At 44.2% G+C, this 16136-nt stretch overlaps 1 protein-coding gene across 7 annotated transcripts in view; it reads left to right on the top strand.

Annotated features, from left to right (window-relative positions):
* Window positions 1-16136, top strand: part of dlgap1a (discs, large (Drosophila) homolog-associated protein 1a) — a 53741-nt gene that overhangs the window by 10837 nt on the left and 26768 nt on the right. For 6 of the 7 annotated variants that reach the window (XR_009791819.1, XM_061797874.1, XM_061797873.1 and 3 more), the window contains exon 2: window positions 6174-7667. Coding sequence is in view for 6 of the 7 variants with exons in the window: in XM_061797874.1 (XP_061653858.1) it covers window positions 6294-7667 (1374 nt within the window). In the remaining variant the exon portion in view is untranslated. The remainder of the gene's footprint in view (window positions 1-6173; window positions 7668-16136) is intronic. The other variant, XM_061797875.1, reaches the window with a different exon arrangement.

Genomic DNA, 16136 nt, shown 5'->3' with positions numbered 1-16136 from the left:
GCGTATATTGGTTTGGATAAAAGCGTCATTATTTTGGAAAAGGAATGAGTCCAAAAGTAAACGCCTGCATTTACTTCCGGTGTAATTCAACGTACATCAGAAGGTTACAATCAAACTATCTTTGTCTCGTATAGGGCACCACGTGTCTTTACATATTTGTAAATTTTAGGAAAAGTGACGAAAAACCTCGATCAATCTCTGTCATCTAGAAGCCTCACTACATGAATAGAATAATGAGTTCTCGATTTCAGCGGTCAACTGTTGAAACTCAAACACATACAGTACACAACGGGAAGTGGAATTTTAAAGGAAATTTAATGAAAAACACAGGGCAAATGAAAAGGGACTTAACTACGAAAAAGTACGGGTAAACATTCATGAAAAAGGCTGAACTCGTGTCCAGAGTGTAAAATGAGTGTTGAGCGATGCTAAAACTGGGAATATCTGTGATTGTGAGTCTAATCCCAAATTATTATGCACTAATTTGTACTTGGTAATCAGCAAATTGTACTCGCGCAACGAAGATCACGTGAGGCAGGCGGGTCTGTTCTGCCGCTGACTTGACAGGATGTCGACACAAAAAGGGGAAAAAGACAAACAATAGCAGAGTGGCCGAAGTGCCTGGGTGACGTTTTCAACGCGCTTAGGGAGAAATTGCGCACACAAATTCTTCCTGCCTGATTCACCTCGCTGGTGACTCAGCCTCACACAAAGGTGTAGTTGGCAGAATGTCTCTGCGGTCAGCAATTGTTGGAGCGGCAAGGACGATTTGGCCGGGCCTAGCCCGTCTTGGCCCCCCACACACACCTCGTGGTGAGGAGTGGGGCTTTGGCTGGGAGCCAGCGTCTTTGCAAACAAGAGCAAGAAAACCAAAGGAGTCGGTCTTTTGTACTTAGAGGGAGGTGCCCAAAAGACCAGAGCAGGAAGAACAGAGCGCACCTCTGATATTGAATTTCACTCTAAAGTTGTCTGTGGTGAAAATCCAGTGGATCTAAAATAAGAAAATGAAGTCCCAGCTTTTGCATTGTCTCACACACCATGGTTAACATATGCAATGAGGGTTTCAACCTGGTTTGGTGGCTAAGAACACTGAATGTCCGTCATGTAACATTGTGTTGTCTGAGGTAAAACACAATCATCGTATTTGGTTGACAAACAGATTTGACAGCAGACATTTAGGAAAGCATTCATTAGCGACATGGGTATCAAAATATACACTTGGAGCATTCGTGCAGGGTTTGTGAAATATCAAAACAGACATTGAACACGCTAACCTGTAGATAATAATTGTCAGCTTGCAGCGACTCTTGAACGCTAGTGGGCGTCGACCGTACTCCACCAATGATCCCAGATTGTCTTTTGTACTTCATGTGAGTTCCCGCGAAGGTCGGTGAGAAATAATTCCATTGTGGCCTGTCTAACTAATACATTGGCGTCAATTGTCCCAAACTGTCACATTTGAAAAGGGGGTTTTCCAAATTCTTGGTCATGAGGTCAGTCCACAGAAAAAGCTCTTTGTTGGAGAAGCCGTTGAGAATGGCCGGAGGAGGACTCTTGACCAGTTTATGGCTCAGTTTATATAAACCAGGTTTCCTGTGTCAGACCGGCTGGTTGAGGGTCAGGAGGAAGGAATGCAAAGGTCATCAGCTCTTGGGGGGCGGGTCGACAAATGTTACCCAGTACTCACGGTACTCACATTGGCACACCGCATAATAGAGATTGAGCAGTGAATCATTTGCACGAGACAGGACCGGTCCCCCAAAGCCAACTGTTCTCAAGAGATTTATAAAAAGAGGATGAAAAGTGTGCTTCAGTTCTTGACCCTGTGGGTATTTTGACCAGAACATGCCCCAGGTATTTTATCAAGTAAGTCAATTATTCCATCAACAAGCCTACTATATTTTTTGATTTATTTATTTTTTTCTTTCTCCAGAGCCTGCGAAATGTGTAAGCCAGGTAGCCTTTTGATTATTAATATGAATAGTAGTTTCGTCACCACCTGTCGCCTGAAGTCAACTGGGATAGGCTCCAGCAAGGTGTGACCCTGAAGACATATTGAAAATGGATGGATTGAAATAAACCTCCATCCCTCCTCTACTGAATTACAGTAGTGAATGGGCACACCGCAGCGTCAGTGCTCAGGACAATAAATGGTGATTCTTCTTCTTCTTCTTCTACTGATTGGAAGATGGAAGAAAAATATGAATTAGCTACACTTGTTCTCCAAGCTTTTTTTCTTGTAATGCCATGTTGTCGATGTATGTGACATGCCAAAATGGAAAGGAAAAGAGAATGTCCGGAGTCATAAATGAAAGCACTGGAGTCAGCCTCACATTTCACAGAGTCAAGTGCTGTGACTAACTGTTCCAAAGGGTCGAGGTGTCAGACAAATGCTTTGATTGGATTATTAGCAGTTTCAAAGAGTCTTTATGACATTTAGAGCATATGAATTTTGAAGGGATGGCTTCTTCTTCCTCAGACTTCTTAACCTTCTCTTTGCTGAGCGGTGCACTACATCCAGAGTGCACTTTCAATTTAGTCTGTGTTGTTATGGCAACTAATTTGTGAATAAGAGCGGATGTCATGCACTTACTGTTGCTACGAGGTGATACACTTGGTTCCAAATTATTATGCATGTAGGAGTTGAGTCAAATAAGCATTTACGTTTTAGTTTGTCTGGGGAAGTGTTTGCATGTTGTTTCTCCTGTATTTATTCCAGACAGATTCTATCACTGTTTTCCATGTGAGCTTAATTAAAGGATTATGACTTTTTACATGCACAATGGGGCGAAAAGGAGAGACCTCCTGTGGATAAAAAGTGTGGAATTGTCCAATGCCTTTTAAAAGGAATGAAACCACTGGACATTTCAAGAAAATAATGGTACCGTTCAATAATATGTGTGGAATTCAAAGAGAAAATAGGTTCGTTCCAAGAAATGCGGATTAACAACATTTTTGTCAGACAAATGCATCGTATTAAGAGAGTAGCTGTTAAAGAGCCACGGTCCAGGCACGGGGGAACATGCAAACTCCACACAGGCGAAACTCCTTGTAAATATGCACAGCACAAAAACAAATGAGGCAGGTGTAGCTGCACCAGATACATTTAATGATAAAACTTCACTTCTGAGTTGACACAAATGTTGGTAATTTCAATAGACTATACTAGATATGGGAATCATTGCACCCCTAATATTTACACAGAGAAAGAGAGAGAGAGAGAGAGAGAGAGAGAGAGTTTTCTACTGACTTCATTCTTATATTACAAATTAAGGTCAAGTGGGTGATGCATGACACAAAGACACAACGCTGCCTGTGTGACAAAGAAACTGTCTAGAATTGGATACATCTTAACAGACAAGCGAGCAACAAAGATATTTGGAGACATCTCTTCGTCTAAATCAGTCAATCGGTTTTTGTTATTTGTGCTGCCAACATCAATGAGTTGAGGACAATTCTTTAAAGGGGATATCTTATGGGAAACTGACTTTTGAATTGCTTGCATACAAAATGTTGGGTCTCCGGAGTGCCTGTGCGCTGATCAAATGTGGGATTACACAACCATGTGAATCTTCTCACCAAGTAGCCTTTAGTACTCATAGTCACGAAAGGCGTACTCGGCATTGACCGGCAATTAGAGGGCACAGGGTGAGCAGTGGCTTCTTCGCAGTCTTGTTTATGTGTGTCGAGGGGACCGCTGAGGCACTTTGGTACTCTCTAGTGTATAAAGGTCCATTTTTTTCCTCCAGTTCAACCTCTCCTACAACCATGACCCAGGAATAGTGAGCAAAGTTCCTCCTCTGGTTGATATGTTAGAGCTGCCTCTTACGCCCTAGTGACCGCTTGGGAAAGCTGAAGGCCCTGGCTAAATCACATTGGTCATTTTGGGCACATTGTAGATGGCAACCGAACTTGGATCAATACTAGCTGTGATGTCTCTTGTTGTACATACATTCTTTTTGTGGTTTCTGTGTAGGCACGGACAACTACTCTGCCTTTTGACTCTTGTGTTTGACTCTTGTGACAAGCTCACAACCCCCCCCGAATCAGATAGCTCCAGAACACCTAACAGGAGATAAATGCAATGAATTTCTTCAATTAAACCACAACAAAACTGAGAGAATTGTTTTTGGCCATAAAGAAAAGAGGATTGATGTTAGTAAATACCTGGAGTCACTCTCTTTAAAAACCAAAGACCAAGTCCGAAACCTTGCTGTTCTGATAGATTCCGACCTGACTTTCAACAGTCATATCAAATCAATTACTAAAACTGCCTTCTACCATCTGAAGAACAGATCCAGACTGGAGGCTTACATGTCTCCAGCAGACCTGGAGAAGCTCATCCATGCTTTTATCTCAAGTAGACTTGACTATTGTAATGGTCTTCTGACTGGACTCCCCGAAAAGAGCATTAAACAGCTGCAGCTCATTCAGAATGCCGCAGCTCAGGTTCTGACCAGAACGAAGAGGTCAGAGCATATTACTCCAATTCTAAAGTACACAGGCTTCCAGTCAGCTTTAGAATAGATTTTAAAGTTCTGCTACCGGTTTATAAATCACTAAACGGTTTAGGTCCTGAATACATGAAATAAATGCTAATGACTATAAACCCAGTAGGCCTCTGAGATCGACAGACTCAGGTCAAATAGTGGAGCACAGAGTTCAACGCAAACATGGTGAATCAGAATCAGAATCAGAATCATCTTTATTTGCCAAGTAAATGTCCAAAAAACACAAGGAATTTGTCTCCGGTAGTTGGAGGCGCTCTAGTACGACAACAGACACTTTGGAGACAGAAAGACATTGACAAAAAACAGTCACTGGGCAATAAAGGGTTGCTTGTTATCTGGTAATGAAGCAGCATTTAGCTATTATGCTGCACACAAATGGAATACATTGCCAACATGTCCATGTTAAAAACTCTTCTTTTTTCCCTTTTTAGAGCATTTCCACTTTTAAATGATATTTCTTGCACTGTATGCTGTTTTAATTGTACTGGTTTAAATGTTTATAAGATGTTTTTTCCCTTTGTTTTTAAATGCTTTTAATCACGTAAAGCACATTGAGTTACCTTGTGTATGAAATGCGCTATATAAATACATTTGCTTTGCTTTGCTCTGCCCCCTCTCCCATTTCTATCCTCTTGTGTGCTTTCCATATTCCGTACCACTCAGCACAAGCTGGCTTACGCCGAAGGATAGCAATGTAATAGGTGACACCAAACATAAGAGATGCATTTATTCCTGGGGAAATGTAGTGTCTGTGAACGCTACTGCAATATTGCAAAAAACATCTTTGCTACTGAAAAGCTATTTGATATTAAAGACAGCGACTGCTACTGGCCAACAACGTATTCACACATGCATGCACGCGCACGTATAATATATACACAGTATATAGGCTGCATGATATCGAAGCTAAACTAAAGGATTTTTATAACTTCTTAGTCTCGTTTACTTTTTGTGTGATGATCCGCTGTTATGAATGTAAATGTCTCTGGCCCCAGTCCATCTCCAGTGTTGGTATCCAACTACAGGGTGACTCAAAGGATTTTTGTTCACCAGCTTTCATTTAGCCTAAAATAACTTGATCCCAGCCCTATTTTCATTCGTCCTCACGCCTCCACACAGCATCAACCCAGCAGTCTGGTACATTGGTACATGTGGCTCTTAATGGAAGGCTGATGGTAAAAGATAGGTTGGGGGATGTTCAGCTACTGTTTAAATCCTGTTGTTCTTCTTCAGATTCATTTTCTCCAAAGTTACCAAAGACTGACAGAATGACAACAATTGTCATGACAACTGCGCTGTCACTTTTTTTTTTTAAATGAAAGCCACTTTATTCTCACCAACAATTCTTAAAAAAAAACCAAAACATTACTACGCTTTTTATGTTTGTTTGCCATTGTTATTAAACTATTTGTGTGGTGTAATCTAAGCAATATCACAGGATCTGATTGTGACAGCGAGAAAAATGCTGCACTGTATCTATCTGGCGGCACGGTGGCAAATGAAAATTTGTTCTCAGTGGACTTACCTGGATGCATAAAGGTTAAATCAATACCTAACCTCGGCAAATCTCCTTTGTCATTGTTAGCGCGGCTATTTGTAAAGGATCAAACTGTTGGTCATTGATGCAACATGTCTTACCTCCGTTCTTTTCTTCTCTTTCAGAGTCTGAAGCTCTCCTCTCAGGGAAAGTCATCCAAAGCCTTTCTGTGAACACGCAGAAACACGCCTGGCATCGCTCATCCATATCGTTCCTGCTTTGTTTCCACCCTTCTCGCCCACATCATGAAAGGCCTCTCGAGTAGCCGGAGTCACCATCATGTGATGTCCTACGAGCCAATATATGATCCGCTCGGTCAGCATGTTGACCGCAAGCCATACTTGATTAGTCAGATCGACATGCCGCTTCCCATTGCTGTGCCACACCCAACTGAGCTGTCCTACTACAATGCTCAGCGCAGCTCGTACCCATCTGACAGTAACAGCATTGTCCCATACGGAACCTTTCCTCGACGATGCCATTCCACCTCCTCATCTCACCATCCTGAGGTAAAGGATGAGTGTATGGCCATGGTACCGTATGTAGGAGGAGGAGGAGCAGGAGGTGGTGGAGGCTATGGAGGTAAAACGCCCGCCCGGGTACCAGCAAACTTTGCAGACCCATTTGAGCATCAGCCATCATTTTCCAGAGATGGTTACCATACACTGCAATACAAACGAGGAGTGTTGGCCCAGAGTGGGGGCATCGGGTCCAACACCAACAATGACAGCCCAGGGAGGATTCGCCACCTGGTCCACTCAGTCCAGAAACTGTTCACCAAGTCACATTCACTGGAGGGCCCACACCACACACAGTCTGTCAAGGGGGCCAATAATGGGAGTGTTAATGGTGGTGTTGGTGGTGGAGGAGGTGGTGGTGGTGGTTCAAGGGCAAGTCCAGAGGGTGATGCGCCACCGATGGGAGTGCGCCAGAGGAAACGCAGCAAGAGTCGCGAGCGCTGCCGATCGGCGGAGCCCAAACATCGAAGCCACCACCATCATCACCACCAGCTCCACGGCTCAGCATCCGCACCGGGCTCTGGATATTGGAGCTCAGATGATAACCTGGAACGGGAGCTGTGTCTCTACCACCCTCACCACCACCAACCACCACCCTCACCTTCACCGTCCATTTCCCCTTCACCTATAGCAATGACAATGGGTCGGTACCCTGGCAACAACCCTGACAAGTTCCCCCAGTCACAAAAATACTTTATGATGGACCCTTACGGCACAATCAGTGAGCACGCACACACCCATGCACATCATGGCCACTCGCGCCACCATTCCGCACTCAGAGCCTCCCGGAGCAACAACGATGTCAAGTATGCAGCGCCATCCTCCTGTGTGCCAGTTAGTGGTAGCAGCAATAACATCGGTGGCAGTATCGGTGGAGGAAGTGGTCCCTTGCTGTCTCTGGGTCTTGTGGACGTGCCCCTTGTGAAGAAAGGGGCATGGTCGTCGAGCTTAACGGTGAGCAGGGCCCGAGAGGTCTACACCAACAACAGCAGCCACAACCAGCTCCGAGCCAGCGCAGGATCCGGTAACCTAAACCTAGCTAGAGCTCTAGTCAAATCTAAGGGCAGTCAGCGGCAGGAGCGCACTTGCCATTTCCTACAGGTAATAAATTCCACCTCGATTCCAATCCACAGCCAGTCGATTCACCCCTCTCCCTTCTGTTGACCGTCTTCACACGTCCTCGACTTACTCTTCATCGTTGACAATGTTTCCTCTAAGCCGGTGGTATCCAGTCCAGTGTATTGCCCAAATTTAACACTTCACATAGAGAGGGCAAACTAATGGAACATCTAACTGAAGCAATTCAAATGATACCAAGGGGCTCTAACGTAGCTCCTGACTTTCAATCTAATTTCTTCAATTATAATTCTGCAGACATACGACTGGCCAGATAGTTCAGCCACAAGAATATGCCAATATACAAAATATGACAGTGATAATACTGTAAAAATGATGATAATAGGTCATTTTAGCCATGAACCGACTTCTGTTTGAGAAGCATCAACTCCTGGGATAGTGATAAGACCGAAAAACCCCAAAAAGACTTCCATCATAAAAGGCACACAGCGCCACCATTCTGCATGACCATGCAGGTGAACAGGACAAAAACAAAGAAAAAAGCAATAGAGAGATGACAGTTTATTATCATTTCTGTCACGCTACATTACAACAACTGCTCTTAATATGTCCTAACCCAATACATCAAAAAGGAAAGGAGTCGAACAGTGACCACAAACAGTTTGGTGACTGGTTGAGGGAGAGAGGGACATAAGGGGGATTGGAGTGCTGAGAATCCTTATTACGTAACGCAGTGCAGTTAACAATATCTGCTGTAGTAGTAACAATGAACAGTTTTGCCGTTTTTCAAACCGTGATGACATGATGCATCGTTGCTTTGGACTGGTGGCCTCACCACTAGCCGTGGCTAAATGCTCATGCTACACGTGCTGTGCTGTGCTGTGAGCGGCAGGCGGTCCTGAAGCCGCTCGCATTTTTACGCTTTCCACATAATCACTCGGGCGGCACTTCTTCAAATGAATGAACAGGTTTGTTATGTCGTTTTTCGACGGTACCTTGCAGATCGGCTCGTTATTAGCAATGCTCCATGATCGATGGGATCATATAATTGCCCAGCCCTACAGTGTAACCATTTATAAGGTCATAGTTGCACAATCAGCGCAGCTACCAAAACTACCAAAATAGGTTTCGCCCCATCGTAGCATTATTAAGGAATTCATCAGGAAACTGGAAGAGGATTCGTCACCCTGACATCTGGATTCTACTTTTGGAGATTCTGGGAAGCGAAAGTCAGCCTGGCAAGTTGTAATTGTTGACATTTATGCATCTTGAATGACACTTAGATTTAAGATATGCGGCAGTTTTGAACAGTTCATATAGTCGTTTCATGGCAGTATTTGCCGTATTATAGCATCGCATCAAGCGGTTCCATGCTGTCCTCTTAAAGAAAAAAATGTCTTCGCCTCAAATACGCACATCTTCTTTCCCTGCAGAAAATGGAAAGGTTTGTTTGAATTGACAAGGGCACGCTTTGATACTTTCCATTCTGATTTCATTAGCGTTCCCGCTTTGGGTGTGTTGCCAGGATGCGGACAGCTCCATAAGAACTGACACAATAGCCTCAAGACGTCGTGTCATTTGCCACGTAACTCAACAAGAAAAAGGTGGCACAGTGGATTGCTGTGTATCGACATCATCTGTCAACAAACACTAACCTAAGTATCCTCTCTGTCTCAGCCTACATTTTGTGTCTTTGGTCTCGAACAGAAAGTGCTACACTGAATGAGACAGCGCACCTTCTAAGCGCCTCACACACATGCAACTATGACTTTATGACGCTGTTTGGACACGTGCGTCCTCGTACAGTATATATGACTGTACTGGGGAATTTTAAGGGGGGAACATTTAGTTCCACCAACGCCTGCACTAGATTATTGATAGAAACCAATAATAGTCGCACAGGAATAGAAGCTACTGCTGTGAGGAGGCGGTTGCACGTTCCGGTCTCTGTCGGCCAATCAATGGGCATCGGTGTCGAACTCCGACCTTCCACCAGCATTTTAAAATAGGAAAGCTTCCTCTCAAATAGCCAACAAAGAAATCAAATGAATCAATGAACGAAAGATACATTTAACTCATAAATAATAATGACGAAAATTGCTTAATAGTACTCTGAAGTTAAGTATAAGTTACGCATTTGAGGAATTCTCGACTATTTTACAGCCAAGATGACGAGACAGCAGGACTAGAAAAAGTAACTGGAAAAAAACCCAGTTATGTTCTTTGTTTCTGGAGAAATGTGTCTTCTAAAATGCTCGGGCATTTTAAACAGGTTTGACAACAACAATCAATGACAGGCAAAGCTACTAATTTACACCAGGTGAAATATGGAGTTAAAATACAGCAGAATATTTGATGTCTGTAGACACCTTATGCAAACATCGATGCTTAAGCAACATCTTTAAGGGAGAAGGTTCTGGCATTATAACTTTATACAATACCTGTATAAATGGGGAAAGCAGGAACTCGCAAATAGTTTTCAACGATATCACTTGTCAATTGCATATATTGGTGCTACAAAATCCATGCATTTGCGAGATAAATGCCGATTTCAGCCATGTATTGACACTAAAATAACAAAGAATGGTATTTGACTAGCTCCTGCGTCATAAAAGGTGTCACAGATTATTTGGTTTATTTCAATTCTATATTCCCTGCTCCGAACAAAAAAAATCAATTCAGAAAAGACGCGAGCGGAGCTGACGTAATAACTGTTCATCTCTTGTATTTGGATAGCCGTTGTGCCTCCAGCTTTTGAGGGAACATTGCAACCCCGTAGATTCCCCACTGCAACCTTCTCCCTCTTCTCCGTGACTCTCATTCACTCACATTCAGGTGTTTTATGCACCTCACCCCCTAACACCCACCTGCACCTCCTTTAGTTCTTCTTGGTTTGGAGAGCCTCTTTGTTCCTTTTCCTCCTCCTCCTCCTCCTCCTCCTCCTCCTCCTCCTCCTCTTTACACCATTTTAGTTGAATGAAGAAGTAAGTGCAGTCAGTAGCAGCCTTACTCTCTGAATGCTAAGCACGAACATGAACTCATGAATAACAACACCCTTTCTTCTTTGTAAACATAATTTTTCATTTCCGTCCTGCCTTTCAATCAGTTAGCTTTCTTTTTCTTATTGCAATTGTCTTGCATCTGTTCTTGTCCGTTTGCGCTCGAGCTGCTGTTGGGGAGATGTTATGTTTGTTGCCGTGCCTATCGAAGGTTTGGCGGAAACTCCGGAAAAGGGCCATTCAAGGCCGTGCCATTTTCCAAATAACTTTTTTGCTACATTTTGGTCCGTTCATGAACAGACCCCATTTAATTAAAGAGGAAAGAATATCTAAGACTGTGTTATCAACGGCACAACGGAATTCTGTCAAGGCATCCATTGGATTATGAGATCAAATGCTATCATAAAAGTAGCAGGCTTGCATGAATGTATTGTTTACTAGATGGCAACTAATTAATGAATTCACCTTAAACAAATGTAACTACAATACAAAATACTGACAAGTCAAATGCAAGGATGCACTGTACTATATTATGACTGCGGTGCTGTTGAAAATGAATACTCCTCCCCAGCAATTGCTCTTTGTTTGTCTTGTTTGTTGTTGTGTTGAAGTGTAGGTACAATGTACAATGTGAATTGCTTATGTATACCATTTCTTATAGATATGTTGTAACCGGAATAAAGGGTCATTTACTATTTTATACGTGAATTAGAGGAGACGAGAACGCGGGGATATGCGACACATGGCAAAGGTATAGGTGGCAAGGGCCAAGGAGGCGTTTCAGGACTTGTATGCCAGTTTGGATGGTAACCAGGGAGAGAAGGAGCTATACGCGCTGGCTGGGCAAAGAAAATAGAGGTGGGAAGCTTAGGGTGATTCATGATAGAGACGGAAACGTTTAGACCGATTGGTGCTCGTAGTATGTCGGATGGATGGAAAGAACACTTCAAGGAGTTGATAAATGAGCAAGTGTAGAAGGGATCCAGACAGTAGCAATGATTTGTAAAGGGAATGATAGACAGTCACTAAAGAGGACGGAAAATGGACGGGCAGTTGGTCATGATGACTTACCTGTGGAGGTGTGGAAGCATCTAGGAGAGGTGGAAGCGGAGTGTTTGACCAGGTTGTTAATCGAATTTTAGAGTGTGAGAAGATGCCGAGCAATGGAGTAGAAGTGTGCTGGTGCCCATTTATAAGAACAGGGGCGATATGCAGAGTTGTAGTGGAATACATTTCATCAGTCATACAATGAAGTTATGGGAAAGAGAAGTGGCAGAAGTGAGTATTGGTGAGCAGCAGTACGGGTCTTCTAGGGAAAGGTAGCACACATGGATTATTGGCCTTGAGGGTCTTGAGGAAGCAGTACCGAGAAGGTCAGAAGGAGCCGCCTTGTTTTTTTGTCGATGGAGAGAAATCTGGAAAGTCTGGAGTGGCAGAGAAGTATGTTAGAATAATACAGGACATGTATGAGGGTGGCAGAACAGTGGGGAGGTGTGCCAGATGAGTTTAAGGTGGAGGTGGGACTGCATCAGGGATCAGCCCTGAGCCCCTTCCTGTTTGCAGTGGTGGTGAGGGATAGGCTGACAGATGAGGTGAGACCGTGATTGTTCGCAGATGACAGTGAGAGCACAGACCGGGTGGATGAATATCGAGAAAAAGCGGGCGGGATTCACTGGAAATGAGAGAAGAGCCAAAGTAAGAGAATTTATGTACATGAATGGGAGGGGTGGAGGGGCAAAAGTGAGGCTACGAGGATAAGAGAGGACTTTAAATACTAAGGGGGACCATCTTAAATCAGACATGGCGTGTGACATATCTCTGTGCGGAGCTGGGTTAGACCGGCTTTTTTGTTATTTGGCAGACGTGCGCAGTCAGCGTATTTCAGTCTTCGCTGTTGTGGGAATTTACACAGCTGACTTCAGGTGCCACCAATCAAAGCAGCGGCTCTCCTTTGAAGGGCCCATATTGGAGCTCTTTAGACCTTCATAGAGTGACTCTCTAAAAGTGTCCATTTCACTAAAAAAAACAAAAAAACACCTTGGTTTTGGCATACGTGTGTCAAGAGAAGATCTCTCTGACAGCTACTTCTGTTTGACCCAGTTTTGTATCTGCTTTGTCCATATTTGGCTAAGACTGACCCCTTTCCTCTGATTGGTTACCCACTTGTGAGAGCACACGTGTCGGTTATGTTGACAGCGCTGGAGCGGAGATCTTCGCTAGTGACATAGAAGTTCGAATGAGCTAGAATAGAATAGAACCCTTGGGGTCAACAGTCCAGCACAATGGAAAGGGGAAAAAGAAACCTACAAGATGGTTGGAACCGGTGGAGGAGAGTGTCAGGTGTTTTATGTGATAGAATAGTCAAAGGTTTATAAGACAGCCGTGATGTGCGGCGCTGAAGAGATGACAGGAGGCAGAGTGGAGGTGGTGGAGATGAATATCGAGGCGGTGGTGAGTATGTCGGTAGAAGGACGATGAGGATGGAGCTGCCAGACAAGTGAGCATGTAAGAGACCTGAGAGGAGGTTGAGAGATGTCGTGAGGGAGGACACGAGAGCAGTTGGTGTGAGAGGAGATGCGGGGCTCCCATGGAAGAGGCCGATGCGCCACGAGGAGCCCCAATGGCAAAGAAAGACAAGTCCGGCTCATCGTGAGACACGCTCAGATAAGGGCAGGCGCTATAATTGGTTTCTGATCTGTCGGAAAGAATTTACATTTTTATGAATAGACGTGGTAAGTAAAGTCAACCAATTATTCCAATACTAATTTCGAAATATGACATAACTCTCATTTTTATGAGCTTATTAAAAGGTTGTTATTGATGATTTACTTTCTTAGCCTTTTGTTCAAAGTCCGTTTCTGTCTTTCTGTCCCAGCATCTCAAAAACACTGACTCGTACTAATTATTGAAAATGCAGTACGCGTCAATTGGATGTTGTTCCCAAAAATGCCGGCATTGCTATTGTTACCGAAATCCTTTTCTTTTTAGCGGAACAGGACGTACTCGTGACGTACAGGGGTGCTTGCTAAACATCACTTTGCTGTACTGAATTGAAACTCAATCAAATGTCACAACGTTGAAATGTCACTCAGTCTCCAAAAGCTACAACACACGATTGGCTCCTCATATGCTGTACAACATGTCAGCATTTTGACTTGTTATTTCTAAAGCTAGCGACTGCTTTCAGCCATCGCGAGGGCCAATGTGGCCAACGACCCCGCAGGCCATACAGTCGTGCACGACACGCAGTTGATTATTTTGGATGTGTAAATAAAACTGCATTACGTATAAACATGATTGAGTAATCAGCAATCGTCAAAGATTCGCAATGGGATCCATCAGCTTTTCCAGCACAACAAGTGCAGGCTGCAGTGGAAGCGAGGACTGCGTGGGTGAGAGGCACTGCTGATGCTGCTGCTGCTGCTGCTGCTGCTGCTGCTGCTGCAGCTGGTCCTTTCCCCGCATTCGCTTTTTATAGCCAAACTGCTCATTTGTGTCTCTTTTACGTCACACGCTCGCGCGCGCGCGCACACACACACACGCGTATAGAAAGCAGAACCGTTCATCCTCTTTTCCTTTGTGACTCACGTATAATTAGTCAGAGTAGCAGTGAAATGCGCCTGCTGCTTGTCTCCTTTATTGTCTGTCAAATTTACACTACCCAGTACGAAGGCGACAAACACTTTTTTGACACATGCCACTGGCATTACACCCACTGGCCCTAACCTTCCAAAAACTGAAGAGCTGCGGTGGTGACTGGTGACTATTACACACGTCCTGAGATCACACAAACATGATTCTTGAATGAAATAATTGTGATATGCCTGTTCCAATCTTCCGCTTCTGTTTCATAGCCTTCTTGTACAGCTTGACAGCAAGCTACAGAAGAGCTGGTATAAACCAACAACTCTCTGTCTGTCTGTCTTAATCATCATCAGCACATATAGCGTAGCTATACAGCATATAGCACATCTGCCTCACAGTTCTGAGGACCCGGGTTCAAATCCGGCCTCGCCTGGAGTTTGCATGGTCTCCCCGTGGACTCCGGTTTCCTCCCACATCATCCAAAACATGCAGGCCAGGTTGACTGAAGACTCTAAATTGCCCGTAGGTGTGAATGTGAGTGCGAATGGTCGTTTGTTTGTATGTGCCCTGCGATTGGCTGGCAACCGGTTCAGGGTGTAACCCCGCCTCCTGCCCGACGACAGCCGGGATAGGCTCCGGCACGCCCGCGACCCGCGTGAGGAGAAGCGCGACAGAAAATGCATGGATGGATGGATTTGACGTTCGTGTTCATGTGGTGCTCAAAGGCACCGCCATTTTGACTGAGTGCGCTACGCTTCTGCGCATCCCCTTGCAGGCTTGGGCTTGTCCTGTCTTTAGTAGATGCAAAAAACAAAAACAAAAATCCTGCATTGTATAATGACGTCTCCTGCTGCAAAGCCAATTTTGTTGGATCTTCCATCCAACATGCGGAATCCATTTTTTGTTGTGTAGGCGAAACGAACGAGTTTGACAAGTTGAAAAAACGTATGCAAAATATGTGATCAACAATCTGTTTATGTTGCTAATTGCTATGAACTCATGACTTCATGCTATTATGCAAGCACGTGTTGTTGCTTTATTCTAGATAAGAATATGAAACACAGAGACACAAACACCAGCACCACTGTGCTGTTAGTTACACATTGCCGATGCCAGCAGACTTGGCGCAAGTGTCGGCGTGTGATTTACCTGCCAATCAATCACTCGGCACACAAAGACATCGGCGTTGCACCTGTATGTGACGCGTTTGTGCAGGTTGGAGTCAAAACCCGGAGGAGCCGAGTGCAGGGAAGCAGGGAGGCAAAGCCGCAGTGCAGGAATATCATAAAATCTTTTCATCTCCGAAATAGGCTAACAAAGGATCAAGGTTACTCTAAATTACTCTAAAGGTCCAAACATCTAAATAAAAAGTAACAAAGAAACGTGAAAATACTGACCACTAAGAAACATGACGGGATAAGGAAACACGGGCTGAGACAAATGACATTTGGCATCCAACAGTAAAACGACGAGCACGGAACGAAATACAAACACACTGACGAGACAACGAGGAACTCCCTGGACGAGACACGAGTGCCTGGAGGGAGAAGGTAGAGGCTCGACGAGAACAGGTGGACATAATAACTCAATGAGCGCACAAAACGTGAACAACGTGGCACACAGGAAAACATGAAAGAAAACTAAGCAATCTCAAAGTAAAGCGCAGACCATGACACATACGGGCAACGTCGAGTCTTCATAAACGCCAAACGCATGTTTTGGGAGTTGGGGGCGGAGCCAGGCTCCGGCGAGAAAAGCCACGCGACCAAATGCTCCACTGTGCTGCCCTATTATTCTCATGATCGTTGTTGTTATTGTTATGATTATCGCAATTACTCGATCCAATATAAAAGGGTCTTTATGTTGATATTCTTTTCTGCTGCTCTTGCGTGTCTACAGCCAGTGCGTT

This window comes from Phyllopteryx taeniolatus, chromosome 14 (assembly GCF_024500385.1).
Source record: "Phyllopteryx taeniolatus isolate TA_2022b chromosome 14, UOR_Ptae_1.2, whole genome shotgun sequence".
Lineage (NCBI taxonomy): Eukaryota > Metazoa > Chordata > Actinopteri > Syngnathiformes > Syngnathidae > Phyllopteryx > Phyllopteryx taeniolatus.
The sequence above is the reverse complement of the archived record's forward strand: the minus strand, read 5'-3'. Positions and strand labels throughout refer to the sequence as shown.